We start from the raw sequence: 21,354 nt of genomic DNA, 5'->3' as shown, positions 1-21,354 counted from the left end.
CAAATTTCCCACATGTTGGATGATGTCATTAATTTTACATTTTCAATTATTTTTTCCCCTTTATCAAATAAAATTGAATTTTTTCAGGAATATTCATTTCAATTTTCAAGTCATTCTGACAATCGTTCTTTTTTTACAGTGTTTTGAAATCAGAACCTTAGTTATAATCACCCTGTATATCGTAAATCATTGCTAATTAATCTGCATTATTTATGCTTCATTAAATACATTATATTCACCTAATTTTTATTACTTTTTGCAAAATAGCTTCCTAATTAAGCATACTGAAAGTAACTGGAGAAAAACCTTTATATACTATATGATTAATAAGAACATTAAAAGAATTTTCAGACACACAGTAATCCATTGAGTTAAGCAAAAAATAATTAAATTGCAAAAGTTGGTTTTTGTTAAAATGTAAGAAATATTTATTGATCAATTAAATATGGGAATAGTGTTAATTACATTAATGAACATTTAATTTTAGTTAATTATTAGAAATTTGAATGATTTTTCAGAAATTTGATTGTTTTTAACGTTATTACTATTTAAAACAAAAAAAACGGTTTAAACTAAAAAAAACCGGCTTTTTTACCAACCCTGTTATTATCACAGTGCAATCCCCCCCCCCCCCCAAAGAAAAATGCTAGTTACAGACCTGGGGGATAGGATGAAACCAGTATAATGTGTGGAATCAGAGGTGCGCCAAAATGCATGTTGTCCGGCTGTCCACGTGTATGTCTGCAGCTCTGACTGAATTAACTATTTATTAAATTCTTAAATGATTCTCGAACTCTCAATAATCGATTAAGAAATATTATCCAAGAAACATTGAATTATTTATTATTACAATTATTCAAGAAATATTAATTTTAGAAAAAATTCTTAATTAAATTTCTAAAAAATATGAATTTTAAAATGTTAAAAATTCGAACTTTTTATAGCAATTACTGTATTTAACAAGTGCAATCAATTATATTACAATGTTTCCGAAGTTCTTTGTGAGGATTATAAAAAAGTACTCTTCAAGAAACGAATTTTCTCAAACACATATTACAGTGAAATCTAAGACCGACACTGCATGAGACAGAAACCTGTAACCTGTCTTGAACGGAACAAAGTAATAGTCCAGTGGATAATGAATGTTTTTTTCCATTATGGGAAACCTGTTTAAGACGAAAACTGCCTAACATGGAAACGGAAAGCATATGTAGTCTATTTTCAGATAGAAAACATGCTAAAAAGGAAAGAAGAAAGTTTTTCCCCTTTCAATGGGAAAAAATTAAGTCGTACTGATTTCCCTTTTGTTAGGGAACTCTTTTACTTCTCGAAAAAACGAACGCTTACTATTTTTCTGAAGCAGATATATTGAAAGCCCGTTAAGAACATTTTGTTTATGATAAAGATAGCTATTGTTGGAAGGTACTCCTCTTTCTTAGAAAAAAAGCTGATAATTTCAATTTTAAACTAGTTCAGGTGTAGAATAGGGGGAGGGAGACTTCACAATTTTAGGGATACTTTGTTTTTTTAGCGATTCATTCAGGGTGAGATGACCACCAACCGTGCAAGCAACACATCTTTCTTGGATTTGAACATGAAACTGCAGGTGATAAGAGGATAAAGAAAAGTAAAATTTAAGTGTTACATAGATGTAGATCTTTTTTTCACTAACGATATTGCTTGTTGATCTCATTGTGACGCTTTTAAAAAAGCTATGCAATTTCGTAATTTTTTATTTCAAATATTAAAATTTTTTTCACTTTTGACAAAAGTTCATTCTATTGCTATTCAGGAGGACGTTTTATATTGAATTTTAACAATTAGCGAATTGAATATGCAATTTCAAATGCATATTAGTTTAAACAACAAACATAAAAAATTCAAAATAATATGCTTGTCTCTGTTTAATACTCGTTGGTTTATATTAGTTAGGCCAGGTTACACTGTAAAAGTTTGACAAAAGATATTTTACAAAACTTGAAAAGAAAACAACCAATGAGCCTGTTGATTCCATTCACTCAGATTTAACCAATAAGCATATTGGTTGCATTTTTGAAGTTTTGAAAAAGATATTTATCCAACATGTATATGTAGTGTAATAACAGCTTTAGGGTGATATTATCAAAATTTAAGTTTCGCAATGTGACAAAAATAAATCACTGCATACAGGGTGATTCAGAAAAGATGGGAAATACTTTAAGAGGTGAGAGTATACACCTGTACAAGCAATTGCCATCACAGAATTTATGGTCTAACGTGAAACGCAAACGCTCTAGCGCATTTCGAAATGGCCGCTCCGCAAACGTTAAAACTGCATTCCTGTTGCAATTTATCGGGAGAAAGAGAACAACTTGCATGCAAATGTAACCTGGGGAAGAAGAAGAAACTGTATGCAGGGCCGTCTTAAGAGCATCATGGGCCCCCGGGTCAAGTGTTTTTAATGAGGCCCCACCTCGTTAATTCTAGAAAATTTCAACCGGGTATCATTTTTGTGGGGTCCCTCTTCTCTTGAGGTGCCCCTCTTCTCTTGAGGTGCCCGGGTGGGCCCATGCGTTAAGGCGGCACTGACTGTATGCAAATCTGCATCACAGTGAATAAAATGCACTTTATAGTAATACTGAAAAAGCAGACATTGACACTGATACAGATTTGCATACGGTTTCTTCTTCTCCAAGTTACATTTGCATGTATTGTGTTCTTTTTCTCCCGATACATTTCAACAGGAATGCTGTTTTAACGTTTGGGGAGTGGCCATTTCAAACATGATAGTGTGTTTGTGTTTCACGTTAAACCATGCATTCATTCTTTGATGACAATTGTTTGTATTGGTGTGTACTCTCACCTCTTAAAGTTTCTCCCCAAAAATCTTTCTTAATCACCCTGTATACATATTTTTAGTTGCACTTTTATCTAAAACAGAAAATAATTTCAGTCCTTGATGTTCTGTCTTATGTTTCACTGTGTAACCACATTTCCAATAAATAAAAATACACTCAGCACACGCACAGAGATTCGAGATAACTATACTACATAATAGGGAACAGTGTCCTTTATTCACGTCTGCTTGCAGTATTATGTGCTGGTAGAGAAATTCCTACCGTGAGATCAGTATTACTGAATGCAGAAGGAGAAGCTCGTCAAGCAGCATGGGTGGCAAATCTCGGACAAATCAACTGAGGGAAAATACTGGTCTGACCAGGACGTGTTCGGGCATCCTTTCCCGGTTTTGAGAAAAAAATTTTAACACGCGTCAACTCGTCCTTGCTTGTTTTTGATGGAATTTTTTTAGATACAACGCTTCAAATCCCACCATCACCACAGTGGTAGTGGGCTGAAGGTGGTTTCTGTAGTTCCCAACTTTGAGGTGCGAATGCAAGCTGATCTCCCCTTTAAATAAAGTCTTGCCGCAGAGAGCAACAGGCCTACAAACATTACAAATATTCAATCATAACACTTCATTTCTGAAATATAGATGGCAGCACTGAAAACCAGACACAACACTAGATACTCACTCAGACTGTTAGGTGCACACAATTACACTTCCAGCACTGCTTCCTAAATAGTAAATTGCCCATGACGATAGACCTGAGTTGACTTGGTTTCAGGGGGGAAAAAAAGACGTGTTAATGTGTGTTCAACGGTCGAAGGGTTAATATTCAATGCAATTACTTATTTTCATTTTTGAACCAAAAGATTTCTTTCGATGAATTGTTAAAATTCATGGAATTAAATTTCCAAATTATGAGAAATAGACCTGCAATTGATTTCTAATGGTCCAAAGTGTTAAAATGACCACTAAGCAGGTCTAGTTGTTATGCATGTATTCTAATAATTTATGTACCTTATATTTTTTAAACTTATTTAGATCAGTTCTAAGTTGACCAAAGAAAATTGCACAGTTTATCCACCATTGGACAAGGTATACACTTGGACTCATCTATGTGATATTCATGATGTAAGTTCAAATTATTATCATTAATAAAGAAACATAATTTTAATAAAAAATACAGTATCTAAACAGGTTTAGTCAATGTTTGAGAAAATAAAATCGGTAAATGATCATATTGAAATTAAAGCTTAGCAGAATTGCTGTCAACTGAGTTGGTAATGCAAGATTTAAGCCTGTTTAACAAGCAGGGGTGATTCAAGTAGTTTGGTTGATAACAATGTTACAGCTACAGTATTTAACAATGCCAACAAGAGCACAAGTTTCATTCGATAGGACAAGTTTATTAATATTTAAGTCTCCAAAAAATGTTTCAAACTTATGGGAATTTTAGTATTAATGAGAGATAATTTCAGTATTAATGAAAGAGATGATTTCAGTATTAATGAAAGAGATGATTTCAGTATTAATGAAAGATAATTTCAGTATTAATGAAAGAGATGATTTCAGTATTAATGAAAGAGATGATTTCAGTATTAATGAAAGAGATGATTTCAGTATTAATGAAAGAGATGATTTCAATATTAATGGAAGGTAATTCTACAGCATTAATAAAATTCCAAGAATTAATGAAAGCGCTAATTTTAGCATTAACAAAAGACAATTCCAGAATTAATGAAAGAAATAGTCAAGAATTAATGAAATAGACAATTTCAGTTCCAAAGTAAATGAAAGTGATAATTACAACATTAATGAAAGATAATTCCGGAAATACTGGAAGATAATTCTGGAATTAATATAATGAAAGATAATTCCAGCATTAATGAAAGATAATTCCAGCATTAATGAAAGATAATTCCATAATGAAAGATAATTCCAGCATTAATGAAAGATAATTCCATAATGAAAGATAATTCCAGCATTAATGAAAGATAATTCCATAATGAAAGATAATTCCAGCATTAATGAAAGATAATTCCATAATGAAAGATAATTCCAGCATTAATGAAAGATAATTCCATAATGAAAGATAATTTCATAATGAAAGATAATTTCATAATGAAAGATAATTTCATAATGAAAGAAATAATTAATAAAGGAAATAATTCCAGAATTAATGAAGGAAAATTCCAGAATTAATGAAAGAGATAATTCAGCATTGATTCAGAAGTAAGGAGTCCAGATCAAAATCATCTTGACTGCATCAAATCCAGGAAGTCTTTTCAGATAAAAGTGTTTTAGTGAAAGCTTTGTTTCTGAAAGAAGCATCGGAACTTTTCAATGGCGTTCTGACATTATTTCAAAAAGAGGAGCTCCTCATACACATTTGGTATGATGAGTTAGGAGCTCTTGTTAGAAAAATTATGGCATGTTTCCTGAAATCTGAACATATTCAGAATGTTAGAATTGCTGAGCTCCAGAATGTAGCTATAGAAAGCAGTGAGAATTGGAGGAAAAATGTGGTTGTTGGTGCTGAAATAGAATCTAATCTTGCTGAGCTGGAGGAATGTTCTCAAGAAAATATTTCTATTAGGTGCTAGATCACTTGCACTGGTGCCAGATTGTCAAGCACTTGCTTAAAGTTTTAACTTTTGAGAACACCATGGTGGAAAAAATGAAGTGTTTGCATCCCGTTTTCCGACTGGAAAAGTCTTCATTATCATGTATTAAGTACATTGTTCCAAAGCTACCTCAAGTTGTTTGTATTTCAGATACCCTTTTCTCTTGGATGAATGGATTTCTCTGCAGCGTGAAGATATGCAGGTGTGTTATCAAAGGTTAGATAAGTATTGGAGATCTATATTTGATCTGAAAAACTTGGATGGAAGTGTGAAGTTTCACAAAATTTTGCCTGTGCTCGTCAAAGCCTTTATTATGTCTTACCCTCATGGAAATGCAGACTGCGAGAATGGCTTTACTGTAAACAAACATTTCCTGTAACATAGATCAAATCTTTCGATTGAAAGTATCAATGGCATTAGGCAAATAAAATCTTATGTACAACATTCTCAAAATGCTAAAGATATTGTTGTCTATGCCTATCTTCTGAAAGCTGTTCGCAGCTCGCATCAGAAGTACCAAGACAGACTTCAGAGCCACAAAACTTTTCATAAGAAAGTTCCACTACCAGACAAGAATCAAAGACTAAAAGCAATAGAAAAAAATGGGAGTTTGAAATTCAGTTGTCATCATCAAAAACTATGCCGAGCACTGCAGAGAAAATTATAGAAGTGGAGACAAAGAGAAAAAACTTTGTTGACATCGAAAGTGGGCAAGTCCATCTGAAAACACCAAAAGAAAAAATGTGTAGTGTTCTTGAGAAATTGGAGGAAAACAGAGTCATGAGTCAACAAAATGTCATGAAGTTTGTTTTTTTTAATGTATGCTTATTTGTTTGATTTATAAACTTTTACTTTTTCTTCTCACGCCCAACTTGAATTATGACTAATTTTTACATCCCTACAAGTGGATGCAAGTTTTATCTAACATATAAAACTAATTTTAGACGCCAGAACTCTATAACTGGTTAAAATGTTCAAAATTTAATAATCTGATTATCTCGGTTCAAAAAATTTTCATTTTTCACAAAGGTAATAATGATTCTGTGCACTGTTCCGAATTCACAGATTGCTGCTCCAAAACTGCTCCGAAAAGAGTCAACAGCAATCCCATCCCTGCGCTTGGTTTCAACACCACTGAGAACTGAGTTTTAATTCTAAGTTGTAATTGGCTTTACTAGGTTTCATTTGAATGAACCATTGTGGGCACAAAATGACTGTGATGCTGCAAAAATGAACAAATTGAAAATTTTCTCAGTAATAAGATTGATAGAGAAATTTGATTTCTGTTTGTGTTGTAAAACAGTGCTTACTATGGGTGGAAATATATGGGAACATGAAGGGGCTGCAGACACCCTCCCCCCCCCCCCCCGCATCAAAGATTTGTACAGCTGATCAAAATATATTATGTATATATGTATTGACATCAGGCCTCATGAAACATTGCAAAAGATTAAAGTTGATTTCTTATCATATGTTTTTATTATGTAAATTCACTTGTGTTCCCCCATTTCATTAAGACCCCCCCCCCCAGGGGAGTCGTGACTCACAGTTTGTGAACCACTAATACGGAAAAAACCGTCCTGCATAGTTCATTATGTCGAACTTAAAAGGTCACCAAAAAGTCACCAAATTTTGCTTTTGTTATGTAGTAGACACCCTGAAAATACCTGAAGAAATAGTTTGATAGATTTCTTCCATAGGCTCTTTCTAACTCTCACTTTCTAGGTAAAAATTGAGAAAAAATCAGCTGGGGCAGTATTATTGCAAGGGTATTGATAAAATTCATTTATTTATTCAATATTGTTTGGCCGTGGCCTATACAAGAGAATGCGGAAGTTATGTATGACGAAAATGGCGATTGGTGATACATGAAAATTTGGAAATCATAGTACAATCTACAATATTTGATGGTAGGTTGTTCCAGTTGATAATAGTTCTTGAGAAGAAGCTAAATTTGTGACAATCTGAACAAGCGAAGATGGGCTGTAATTTTTGGGAATGGTTGAGTCTAACAGAGAAATGTGAAGGTTTAATTAGAATGTTGGAAGTGACCCATGGAGGATTTTGAAAAGAAAAATGAAACGATAGATAAGTCTGAGAGGAAAGCGGTTGGATATTGAGTTGGCGCTTGAGCTCCGATATGGAGACAGACGAAGATCAACAATTAAAAATGAAGCGAGTGGACTTATTTGGGACAGATTCTAATTTGTCTTTGTTGGTTTGGGTATGGGGGTCCCAGGCTTCATAGGCATAGGAGAGAGCAGGGAGGATATATGTCTGGTAGCACAGGTGACGGACATGATGGGTAGAGTTTTTCAGGTTATGACGAAGGAAAAAGTTTTTGGAGACATTTATTAAAAATATAATCAACAGGAAGATTCCAGTGGAGATTGAAAGATTATAATGCCAGGTATTTATAATGGGAAACCTTAGAGATCAAAGAATTGTTTATTGAGTAATGGAAATCATGGGAATTCTTTTACAGGTAACTTTCATAAAAAACTGTTTTTCAGGAGCAATTCCCACGTTGAGCACCATTTGAAAATAATGTTAAGGTTTTGTCGGACAGATTCTTGGTCGGAATTGGACACTGTTTTGCAAATGACACAATCATCAGCGCAGAGTCTTGATACAGCAGTTTATAAAGTCCGGTAGATCATTTATATAAATTAGAAATATTAATGGCGAGAGAACCGAACCCTGGGGTGTACCAGACTTGACATGAAGACATGGGGAGTTCTGGCCCTTGAATGAGACAAACTGGCTGCGGTTAATGAGGAAGGCCTCCACCCATTTAAGCAGCAGTTGAACATTTAGACCAAGGTTTGAAAGTTTTAGTAGAAGTTTATTATGGGGCACCCTGTCAAATGCTTCAAAAAAATTTAGGAAAATGATATCGGATTGAAGGTATTTATCAGTGGTGTCTGTTAAGTCATGCATGTAAAGTATTAACTGGGTAAGATAACGATAAGGATCAGATAACAATCTAAATCCATGTGGGTTAGGGAAGATAAAGTTAATTGAGTCCAGGTGGGTACAGATTTCCTTGGCAACTATATGTTCAAAGAGCTTGCAGCAAGAGGAGGTGATTGCAATAGGTCTAAAATTTAGAGGGTGAGACAGTGAACCTGTTTTATAGATGGGAATTACCTTATTAATTTTCCAATCAGAGGGTAAGTTAGATGTGTTCAGCGAGACGTTAAAAATAATGAGGAGATAATTAGAAATTTAATCTGCACAAAATTTGAGGATATGATTTGGGATCCCATCAGGGCCAGTAGAGAGGGGTTTTAGCTTTTTTAGAAGATTCAGGAGACCAGCTTCAGAAAAAGAGATGGGACTGGAGTTGTGAAGTGAATCAGAAAAGAAGTATTAGGGGAGTTGGATCGAAGGAGAAAACAGAAGAAAAAGCCCGATTAAATTCAGAGGCAATATCAAGGGGGAGAAGTTAGGTCTGAGTTGTTTTGAGTGAGGAGGTGCTGGCTGATTTGGGGTGGAGGAAATTCCAGAATTTTGGGAGATTTCTTTTAAGATAGGTAGGCAACGAGTTGGACAGGTAATTTGATTTATGGTGAAAAATGAGGTCTGAGGTTACGAGTGGAGACCAAGATTTTGTTTCTGAGAGTAAGAGAGTCGTTGAATTTGAGTTTAAAGACATCACGCCAAATTCTTCTTTTCAGATGAATATTGGCAAGGTTGATCCAAGGGTTAGAGACTTTGATGAGTAGCATTTTGTAAGAACAGTGGCTTTGCAGTTTTCAATAACAGCTTTGAATTTACTCCTGAGATGTTGAATATTGTTTGAACATGAAGAGGAGATGAAGTCAGGAAAGTGAGTACGAATGATATTTTGCATGAGAGGCTAGTTGGCCTTATTAAAGTTGAGTTTTCTGGCAAGTTTAAAAGAAGGGGTGGTATGGTGGAGGAAGAAATCTAAAAAGGAATTTTGTGGTCGGAACAGCCATCAAAAACAGAAAAATGAGAAACCGGGATTTCATTGGAAACTGCTGTTAGATCTAAAGTAGAGATAGACTGATTGGATATCCTAGTAGGTTCCAAGATAATTTGGACAAAGTTAAATTTGAAGAAAATGTTGAGAACTCTATTGTTAATACCATGGTTTCCCGAGAGGGACTGCATATTATGCCAGTCTATGCCGGGTAAATTCCAATCGCTAGCTGTAATTAAAAGGTGTGAATTATGAAATCGGTCCAGAATTGTTTCAAGTTCAATGAAGTAGTGAGGGTCTGAGGCAGGGGGTATGTGAAAGGAAGAAATTGCAATGGGAGTGTAGCTGGGATGATGCTATTTGGCACAAACAATTTCAATATTTGATTCGAGATGAATTTCAATTAGGGGGATAGTATTGTTAAAAACAAGGGCATAGCCTCGTACACAAGTATCTATCTTTACGAAAGGCAGAGAAATTTTTGTTGGCAGAAATTAGGGGTGTTACTGATATTACTATACAACCATGTTTCTGTAACTGCAAGGAAATTGATATTATTAGCCAGCAGGATGGATTCGAAGAAAGGTATTTTATTGGCTATGCTTCTTGTATTAAGTCAATTCTGAAGGGATTATTTCGGAGTGGTAAACAGGAAATTAAGGAGGGGTGGTTCGTGAGGTGAGGACTAAAGGGGGAATGGGTAAAGGCAGAGAAAGGTCGAATAGAGAGGTAATGCTGGAAGGGGCTTGGAAAAACGGGTTAATGTCATAAATGCTGGGATCCCAAATGTATTTGATGTTGACAAGGGCAAAGTTGTGAAAGAGTTTAACTTTTAATCCGTAGTCACAAAATTTTTGGGAGGCCCTCCAAATTTACCCACATAGCCTACGTGTCTCAGGTGAAAAATCCTCTGTGATTGAAATACTACTGTCTTTTAATTTAAATGTGTTTTTAAAAATTTCAGTTTTAATTTTGAATTTATTAAATTTAATTATTGAAATTCTGGGACCGGGTATTCTTTTAGAACCAATTCTATGACAACAGTCAATATCTGTGGCAGAAATTTCAAGTTCCAGAAGATCGGAGCAACATTTAATTATTTCAGACTCGAGAGTCAAGGTAGATTCAATGTCCGAGGCCTCCTCCAGGGTGCCATGGAAAATTAGGTTTGACCGACAGGAGTGGTCCTCTAGGTTGTTAACTTTGGAGGCGACCAAAGTTCAGAGATGTTGGAGATCCTCAATAGGCAGAAATGTATCTTCTACCGCACTAAGTCGCTGGAATAATCCTTTAAGTTGAATACTGAAAGAATCTTGCTTTTGAGATAGGAGCTTGAGTTGGTTTAAACCGTGTATTCTTAGGAGTAGAATTTCGGCGTCGTGTGCAACGTGAAAACGCTGATTGATTAAAAACCTGAAATTCAGGTTTTTTCCACCAATCAGCATTTTCGCGCTGCTCGTGCTGTGGAAACCTGCTCCCAAGAAAACCTGGCTTTAGTATGGCAAGTTGCGTATCCTGAATATTGTGAAGGATGGGGAAATCAGAGGGGGAAGGGTTATCTGGTGCTTCGCAAGGGTTGGAAAGGGAACTAGATTGCTTTTGAATTTGGGAAGCTTGGGGGGATCGGGGGGGGGGGACCAAAGTGATAGAAGCAGGGTTGGCAAGGTTTTGGACAGTATGGCAAAAATCATGGTATTTACTGTGGTTTTTACTGTACTGTCCTAAACCTCCTATTTATAACTATAAGTGAAAAACTTTGCAATTTGATGAAGAGGTGACTTCTATAATCAAATGAGTATATATAAAATTATCATATTATAAAAATTACATTAAATATAATAAAATTTTGAAATTCAAGACAGTATGTGCAAAGGGTTATACGACTGATATCAGGTTATCAAACGATTGAAAACTGAACTGTCTTGAGATTAAATATTATATTTATGGAAACATGAAAGATACAAGAATGGGATAGAAATTTGTCACATGCAAATTAAAAAAAAAGCAATAGATATGACTACAGAAGGAAATTAAACTTATGTTATATTCAAACACTAATAATCAAGCGCAGCTGTGCCTTTAACATTTGATAACACATAACTAATTCAGCTGCCTTATCTGTGCCAAGATGATTTCAAAGATAACAAAATTTGAAAATATTCTTTTAATTGATGCATAACTTTGGGGGGGGGGGACACGAAAATAAAAACAATGTGTTAAAGACAGTCTTTTGATAAGCCTTCTTCCAGTGTTTTTCTTATTGCTGTCCCCCATTTGATAGAATTGTAAATATAGCTTGAATTTATTCGGTGAAATATTAGCTTCTAGCCTCATGAGAGCAACAATTTAAATGTAACAAAAATTTTGGGTCGTGAAGTCTTTTACCATCATCTGGCGTAATCAGTGTTTGTGAAATCGTGTCCTGTTAGTCATGTGTAGGTGCTGCATATTGGCCTCATTTTCTTCGGATATTTTTCTTTATTTATAATTAGTTTTTGAAAATTGAGAATGTAAAATAGAAAGTTCACTCTTGAAAATTTAAAGAAAAATGTTTGAAAAGTCAAAATAGAACAATTTGCATTAAATAAACACTACACCATTGATATTTATTTGTATCATTATATTGGTATCTAATAAAAAATAATTATGTTTAGTTTCACAATAATGCAATGATTATAACTGACTGTGTATTTGGTACCTTCAATATAATGTATTTTTTAAAGATAAATGTTTGAACAGATTCGGCAGGGTTTTGGACAAGCACTGCCCTAAATACAGTACCTGCTTCATAATCATACATGAAAAATAAGATGTGAAGTATAAATAACATTTACAACAAACTAAAAAATTGAAAACAGTGTTTATTTAAACAGTTATATACGTGATATTAATTTACTATCAGATTTCCAGCCTAAAATCATAAATTTGGTGAAACAATTAACTTAGAAAAAAAAACAAATCATGCCTCTTTGATATAGTTAGTTTTCTTTTCTGCTAGTATTTTTTTTAATATGTTAGTATCATGAAAAAAAAACAAAAAATCCGAAGGCTTACACATAATACTTTGAAACATGGATGTTTTGAATAGTAAGACAGTTTTGGACAGTTTTTCCCGTGTCTTGTGCAAAACAAGTTTTGGATGTCCAAAATCCCAACCCTTGATAGAACAATAGATTTGGTCATCTTTTTCCCTTTTTCCGTCATTTTCTTACATTTCGGGGGGGGGGCAGACCCCCAAGTCCCCCCCTCACTATGGCCTTGGGTTTTAGCATCGTGCGAACAGAGAATGCGTCGATCTTATATCCTGAGATACACTGGAGAAAGTTGGTTGTATAGAAGCCAAGAAAAGCCCCATGTTTGGGAGAGAACAAGTTCCAGGTGGTATGGAGAGAGTCCACTTTTTTAGTGTGGGGAGGCTTGCCGACCTGTGAATGAGAACGAAGTACACAGCTTGCATCATCAATACCAACTCTTGAAGCCTTTTATATAACAGTCCCTCCCGACCCCAGTCTATTACCATAGCAAGTATTGATTTCACAAAATTGCTGGACACGTTTTCTTTAAACCAGATTGCTAAAGCCAGATAAGTCCTCATAAAGAGTGAACCTCGTTTAAATCAACTCATCATAAAAATCAGTTTAATCATTATTATGAGAAAACATACACTCTTGTGAATGTTCTTCAAAAGGGTTCGTACAGTCCTTGAAAATCCTTTAAAAAAAAAGTTCATTTTCAAGTCTTTAAAAGTGCTTGAAAAATCGTAGCAGTCCTTGAAAAAAAATAAAAGCATTTTGAAGTGCTTGAAAAGATTTTTCTGCCTTAAATTTCTTTTTTCCCATTCCCCGTTTCTCTCAAACGTTCAACCCATACAAAAAAAAGCGAAGCAATAGCAATGAGTTACGGGACGTATGGTCACGTAAACCGGAGGTATTTTTCCTTAGTGCTTGTTACCTAAAATCTGGCAGTAAAACACGATACTGCCGCGGGAAATGCAGTTGGAAAAGCAAGGTTTCTAGAATATATAGGTCCCCCTTCATTTATTGTCAAATGCGGCGGATTGACTTCATTAGACGCACGCGGCCAAAGGGTTCTTCAACCATGGTTCAGTAATAAACAAGCTGACCATATTTTCTCGATAGAAATGCGGGACGTATATTCAGTAAATACGGCACTAAAATCCAGAATTTTTGCACTAACTTTTTCGGTAAGGGGCCGTTAAAGTATTACATCAGCAAAACTCTGACACCCCCCAGCAAAATAAATTTTACAATGCAAAAACATTTAATTATTTAACTTAATTATTCTTAGAAGACCTTTCTACAATCTCCTAATGTTCTGGAGAAACTGAATTCTACCATCCTGAGGTTTTGATTAAGCTGTTACATAGTTTTTCATAGCGTGAAGTGTGAATGGTAATAATGCTTTTCATTCAAGGTTTTCCTTTTTGGTGGAAAAGTTTAATATCTCCAATATTTTTTTCAGATAATCAAATCCTGTTTTAACGAATACCATTATAGCAAAAATCTCATTTTAACGAACGCTTTTCTAATCCCGCAGATAAGTTTACGTAGGAACAATGCAAAAAGACCTGGAATTCTTTTTTAATGAAATTTCATTATAACAAAGTTATTTCTTCAGTCTCTTGCAGCTTGTTATAACGGAATTCAACTGTATATGTCCTTATGTCGGAATATTAAATTAATGAATGTATCTGACTACGTGCTTTCTAATTTTTTTTTTTGCTTATAAAGTTTATTGTCGTTTCTAAAATAAAATGTCATTTTGTATGCTAAACTTCAATTGTTATTTTAAAAGCAAGTCCTTTCAGAATTTGGTAGGCCTATTGTCTATGAATTAAAACAAGAAAAATAACTCTTATATGGAAGTTATATATCTTAAAAACTTAATTTTTAATTATCAATTAAGAATGCTAAGTTTTTAATTTAGATTTAGAATATATTTAACTTTTTTGAAAAAATTAATTTTTATCGAGTGTAATATAAACGTCCTTGAATTTTAGAATTTTGCCTGGAAAAGTCCTTGAATTTTTTTAACTTGAAAGAGTATGAACCATGTTCAAATACTTATGAAAAATTTATCTGAAGAAGGATGTGTTTACAATACTGAAACTTTTCTGCAGTAAGCTATTTTAGTTGTGTGGCAGTGTTGCATTTCCACCATGATTCTAACTCAAATTTCAGAATAGATCTTTTTAAGTTTGTTCATCAGGTTTTATGTGTAAAGTGCAAGGCATGTTTAAGTTTTGAAAATTCTAAACCCGGTTTGTATTAATTGCAGGTGAAAGTTGTTATCATAGGTCAAGATCCTTACCATGGTATAGGACAAGCCCATGGTGAGTAGCCAACATTTTGCTATGAGTAAGGTTTTTTTTTTTTTTTTCAAATTTCAATCAATATGGATTTTAAAATTGAGCACTTCTTTATAGGCCTCTATAACCTGTCTTAAACTATATAGACCTTTTTTTTTCCCCTCTCAAATAAGAAATCAAATGTTCCACATTTCTATCTGAAATTTTTTATACACAAGCTCCATGCTGGTGAAGTCATTCAAAATAGTTGAGCAAAACGTTTATCAAGAACTCAATTAATAAAAATTATAAAATGAAAACTGCCTGTCTCAAAAGCATATTAGAACTCCAATCATCAATACTATGAAACTTCATGGTACCATTGATTCTTGTAAAAGAGGGGAAGTTTTTTCACATTTTAGAAAGGTTATACAGCTTAGCTCGCTTATAATGAACACAGATATTAAGAATTTTTTCATATAACAAAGTTTTTCCATGTCCCATGAATTTTGTGTTGCTTATCCATGCTATTTTGATTTCTTATAACGAACACTGCTTTCAGTAATTATTTTTAACCAGTTTTTGAACACTAACTTCTTTTTAACCTTACCTAAACCTTATCGATAAATTTACTATTCCACAATGTGTATGCATAACTGATAATGCTCCCTTTATTTCCTTTAAATACATTCTATTAGGGTGTTTTTAAAATCCTCTTTCGCTTCCTTTTTTTTTTAAATACTTTTCTCTATTAAATCCTGTTCACAGAAAACCTTATCAGGAAATAACAAGAAAAGACAAGTTATATTCCCAAGAATCTAACCTCTGAAACACCTTTTGGAGTGTGCATTTAGTAATCTTCAACTAGATTAAGACGTTGATTGTGGTGATGTTATTGTGCATGAGTTAGGTTTTTTGAATTTCAAGCTCAAAAATGCTGTCTGGTGCTTCAAAAATTGAAGCTATACTTGTAAGCTAGATTGTAAGCCAAGAATGGGGAAAAAAAGTGTGATATAAGAGATTCTCTCTCCTCTCTCTCTCTGGACTCCTCAAAGTGTTTGCTATCCAAGATTTTGAAGAATAAAGAGGAATTGAAGGAAAAGTTTTCTGATGATGAACTGAAAATTTTTAACCAAAGACTCATAGAAGGAGCTCTTTTTAAATGATTTGAAAATAAAAAGGCAAAGAAAACATTCCAGTAACTGGTTCTTCGGTAAAAGAAGAAGCATTACATTTTGCATGTTTTATTAGACAATAATGGTTCTAATGCAAAACATTTAACGTCCATAATCATATCACAAAGAAAAAACAAATATTTTTGTTTATGAATTTAATTACATAAGATTTTAATTAAAATTTTGACGTCTTTTGATTTTTACACTCATGTCCATAAATTAAGGATAATTCAGAATCACACGGAAATCGAAATCTAAAGTAAATATTTCACCTGTAGAATTATCACACACATCTGCAAGAATGATATGCAAATTTCAGGAAGCCACCAGATGATGCCGATAGTACGTCACAATGACGAGAGTGTAAGAGGGGGGGTATATAAGGAATGGTGGAAAAGAAGTGAAATTGTTCACAAGAGTTCTGTAAGGCGCTCGGTGCCATAAGCGAATAGTTATGACACAGAGGACGCATGTGGATGATTCTTTGCGTGGTAGAATTATCGGCCGCCTGGAATGTGGGCGTACTCAGATGGAAGTATCCGAGGAACTTGGAATTGCCCAAAAGTGTCATCTCTAGGCTTTGGCAACGATTCCAAGATAACGGAAATGTCAGTAGACGTTACAGTACAGGTCGCCCCCGAGTTACAATGCCGAATGAAGACCGGTATTTGGCAGTAACTGCCAAAAGAAGCAGATGGAGCACAGCATCCAACCTGTCTTGTCAGCTATCTGCAGCCACGGGTACCACAGTTTCAAGGCAAACTGTGTACAGACCTTTGGGAGATATTGATCTATATGCTTGCAGGCCTGTCAGATGTGTTCCGCTCACGGCAACTCACTGTCGGCAGCGATTAGCCTGGAGTAGAGAACATGCCATGTGGACATCGTCACAGTGGGCTTGTGTGATGTTTTCCAACGAGTCCAGGTTTAGCTTGCAGTCTGATTCACGTCTGACTTTCATATGGAGAACGCCAGGTACCCGTTACCACCAAGACAACATCATTGAATGACACCATTACGGTGGTGCAGCATTGCTCGTTTGGGGTGGAATTATACTGGGTTCCAGAACAGATCTGCATGTTCAAACCGGAACCATGAAAGCCCAAATTTATCGAGACATCATTCTGGAACAACATGTACGTTTGTTTAGAGGTGCCATGGGTGCAGAATTTGTGTTTATGGATGACAACGCCTGTCCTCACCGAGCAAACATTGTAAACGAATGCCTTGAATCTGAGGATATAACCCGTATGGAATGGCCTGCATTCTCACCTGACTTGAATCCGATAGAGCATGTGTGGGACATGCTTGGCCGACGAGTTGCAGCCCGTCAACTACCTCCTACATGTGTACCGGAACTTCGGAAAGCATTGCTTGCTGAGTGGAGTGATCTTCCCCAAGATCAGATCGATAATTTGATACTCATCATGCCTAGGCGTTGTACGGACTGTATTTCATCGCATGGGAGACATACAATGTATTAACCATCATACCAACCATGTAATAGTAAGTTTTTGTAAAGGAGATATTTTTTACAATTGCTCCATGGGGGAAAAATCATAGTTTTTATGAATGGTATCATACATACAACATCGTTTTTGTTCTTTATCTTTTGTTTCATAAATGGGTTTTATGAATAAGTAACGTTTGTTTTGTTTCTGAACCTTTATTTGCCGCAGCTGGCATTATCCTCAATTTATGGACATGAGTGTAAAAATGCTCAGATTATGCATATTAAAAAAATGTATATTCTGCATTTAACCCAAATTTTACAATATTATAGAAAAAATGAAATCATTATGTTAATTTTTTGGTAGGTCATTTTAGTTTTAATTAAGGCTTGAAAACATAAGAAATATTTTTTTCAAATATTACTACACAATGATTTAATTAGCCTGGTACTCTTGAAAGTTTTGTCAGCACTATATGTGCAGACCTGCCAACTCTCCCGATTTAGGCGGGAGACTCTGGATTTTCGCCGAAAATTAGATCTTACGCGAGCTTTCACGTTGTCGTGGCGTCAATGATTACTGTTGCCGTGAGGGAAAACACTCATAGAGGATAGCCGTAGTCATTTCCATCGAGCAGCGGTAAAAAAAGTCTGTGACCGCATTTAACAACTGGCAAAGACGCGACTTCGTTTACGTAGCGTTTATCGGCAATCATTTATCAGGGGCATGACCTTGGTTGCCGAAATTCCTGTATAATCGTTATTGTATTCCATTAACAGCCGTGCCGTAAGCACGTTTTTTCGTCCGCAGCTTTGTAATTTGAATTTTTTTTAATTGTTTCTTTCGATTAAACATCTTCAGAAAGAAAATATAAAACCCCCTCGGGAGAATCTCCGGATTTCTGGATTTCGAAAGTTGGCACGTCTGTATATGTTTACAATAGACATAATTAAATCATCAGCCAAATGCACATTGAACACCTTCCGGCTTTTTACACTGGAAGGGTACATAATCATTGTTCACCCTTTATGAACTGAGGACGACTTTGTAGCGAAGTCTAGACTCAGCTGTAACCCTGATGGTATCCATTATTCCATGATTTGGCACCTCTCATCAAATTCACTCTCACATTTGCACATATTATTCAATCAGATCTGGGCCAATCACTCATTTCTTGATGTTTGCTGAGCAGCCATAGTTCTTGCATTCCCAATGTAACTTACGCCGAGGCCCATGGATACAAGTCTGAAGTTATTATCACTTAAAAACATAAATGTTTACCTTTTGTTGTTTTTGTCAGCAATCGGCAGTAGTGGTCATGTGGTGGCGATCAAGGCTGATCGGGATGTTGCCTGTTTGCGATCACGATATGTAAATAAAATGACCCTGAAGCCAATTGGCTTGTCTAGACACATGCGGCCGGGAGTTTCCCCCTTAAATACCGGGATCATACGCTGTCATGGTCGCTTTTCTCCACAACTAGTTTTACTATTTCAACTACTATTATGTATTCTACCGCTTAGGTAGTTTTACCGTTCTCTGCTTAGGTCATTAAGCTAATACCTAAAAAATATTGTGAATTAGATAACAGATCTTATTGTTCCCGGCTGGTCCAGTTTAAATGCTTTTAATAAAGTTCCAATTTTCAGGGTGTCTACCATCACGGGAAAGTCACTGAGTCACGGAAGTCACAAAATTTGAGTGAAGGTCACAAAAATTTTTTTATTCTCCAGAGAGAGCTTTTTTTCCAGTTTTTTCCCCTAAAATCTAGGCTTTGGCACTCAATATTTCTTTTTTCTCTCGCAGGTTTTATTCATTCTTTTTTTTTGCCCCGGAGGGATTTATGGGTGAGTAGCAACAGAAAAGAACAATGCCAATATGTAGCTACCCTACACTGGGGCAGACATTATATAGGTGGGACAAAAAAGCTATCTAGATTGGATGAACAAAAAATAACTTTTTTCTTTCTTTCCTTGTTCGGACCTTTCAACATCTGTAATATTCCCTCTAAAGCAGTGTTCTCAGGATCATATGATAATTCCTAGAGGAGGAGGGGGACTGTAATAGAACACGGCAGTAGGGAGTCCTCTTGGGAACAATATTGGTTTTCTGTAGAAAGGACCTCCACATCCTGGAGCAGGGCTGTTAGATCTTTGCTGAGTCCGCAAGCCAGAGTTTTCACTGGGTGGGGACTCTGTAGTGAATTTATGGCATGAAAAAACAATAATTCCTAAATATATCTTCGCATCAGCCAGCTGTTAAAAACCTTCGTAAGAGGACCTGGGTTTGAGTCCCAGCTGAGGCAAAATTACTTTTCTTTCCGAGTTTACCTCAGCATAATATCCAGAAAATATCTTTTTCCTTGATATCTTGGGCTGAGAAAAAAGCCATCTATCTCTCACAATCTGCATACTTTTCACAGCAGGAAGCAATGAAGCAGATCTGTCATGATCTGGAGAGCATTTGGATTGAACAGAATGACTAATATTGGTTTTTGTGGGGGTTTTTTTTGTAAGGTCGGCAAAGATTCAAAGACTATCAGGACATTTCTGGAACCTCTCTACCTCCAGTTCTGAACGAGATAGGGAGGCATAATTTGTTGGTTCAAGGAGATATAATGCCCCTATTTGCACATTTACAGAGATGGGATTGCTGTGCCAAGTGCGCCATTAGCAATTTCCTGCTGCATACTGCGCCATAACATTGATTTTCCGAGAAAATTTGGTGCTTCTGCGCCAATCTGAGTTCTCTGAAATTTCCCTCTTCAACTTTCACTTTCGATGATTTCAATCTCGGCGTTGCTACTGTAACTTAAGGCTTATAGAAAACCTTTGTGTATGTTCCGGTCTTTTTTGTAGAATTCATCAATATACCGTTTCTGCCAATGTTTCCTGCATTTAGGTGTGAACATAGTGCGTCCGTATTTAAGATTCCGTAAACCCACGTCATCTCCGATTGATTTAAAAAACCAAATTTCAAGCTAAAAAAAGTTTGGATTTTAATCAATCAGAGACGACGCAGCTTTTCGGAATCTGAAATACGGATGCACTATGTTTGCACCAAAGCAGCTCAAGATTAATCTTTAAGATCTTTAATACAGCTTTGGTTTGCACCATCAAGCTGGAGGAAGTATGATATCAGTGGTCTTCACCTTGGCAGTGCTGAGAACGTCATCTGCAACATCATTTGTCGGAAGATCATGTGACTCGGTGAACACAATCCTCCGTTATTTTCTTATGGCCATAGGCGGAGATGTGGGGGGCATTGCCCCCAGCATCAAAAGGCAGAGTCAACTGATTCAATAGCTTTAATATATGCTACAATTTGTTTTTGAATGAACATCATCGTTACCCCCCCCCCCAGCAATAATGATTGTGCCCCCCCCCCCAAGACTTCCAAGTCTATTTCCGCCTATGCTTATGGCACAAATAGGAGTTTAAAACAATAAATGAAAGAAATATTTTAAGCATCTATGAGATAATTCCAAAATTAATGAAATAATTTTAGTATTAATGGAATATAATTCCAGCATTAATAAAATTCCAAAATTAATCAAAGTGCTAATTTTAGCATTAACGAAAGACAATTCCAGAATTAATGAAAGAAAAATTCTAGAATTAATGAAAGAAAAATTCTAGAATTAGTGAAATAGATAATTTCAGTTCAGGATTTACGCTACCATTGGCATATCAAAGGGAATTTTGGGGGTTCTACCCCCTCCCCCCAAGCCAAAATTATAGTGTCATTTTGCAGGAAATAACATAACCCCCCCCCTTCCCCCAGGAGGAAAAAAAATCTGAAACCCCCCTCGAGAAAATTCTGCGTATGCCTGTGTAAGCTACCGTCACATTAAAGACAATCTTCTTAAAATGTGAAGGAAGTATAATAGCCACTTTCTCAAAAACTGGAGGTATGAAATGGACAAAGCCACTTGAAAGCTCTTAAACTCTTAATGCAGCTTTGGAAATGGGTAGACATCCATCCATCAATCATTAGCATTTTCAGAGTTGCCAACTGCTACAG

The 21,354-nt window shown here is 35.5% G+C and overlaps 1 protein-coding gene across 1 annotated transcript in view; it reads left to right on the top strand.

The window, feature by feature from the left end:
• Positions 1 to 21,354, top strand: part of LOC149074031 (uracil-DNA glycosylase-like) — a 75,411-nt gene that overhangs the window by 38,299 nt on the left and 15,758 nt on the right. The window contains exons 4-5 of the mRNA XM_089246575.1: positions 3,866 to 3,955; positions 14,696 to 14,750. Of these exons, the coding sequence (XP_089102701.1) occupies positions 3,866 to 3,955; positions 14,696 to 14,750 (145 nt within the window). The remainder of the gene's footprint in view (positions 1 to 3,865; positions 3,956 to 14,695; positions 14,751 to 21,354) is intronic.

The sequence above is a fragment of the Pholcus phalangioides genome, unplaced genomic scaffold (assembly GCF_987345545.1).
Source record: "Pholcus phalangioides strain wild (caught in Gottingen) unplaced genomic scaffold, Ppha-v1.0 ptg000017l_1, whole genome shotgun sequence".
In the NCBI taxonomy this organism is placed as follows: domain Eukaryota; kingdom Metazoa; phylum Arthropoda; class Arachnida; order Araneae; family Pholcidae; genus Pholcus; species Pholcus phalangioides.
The sequence above is the reverse complement of the archived record's forward strand: the minus strand, read 5'-3'. Positions and strand labels throughout refer to the sequence as shown.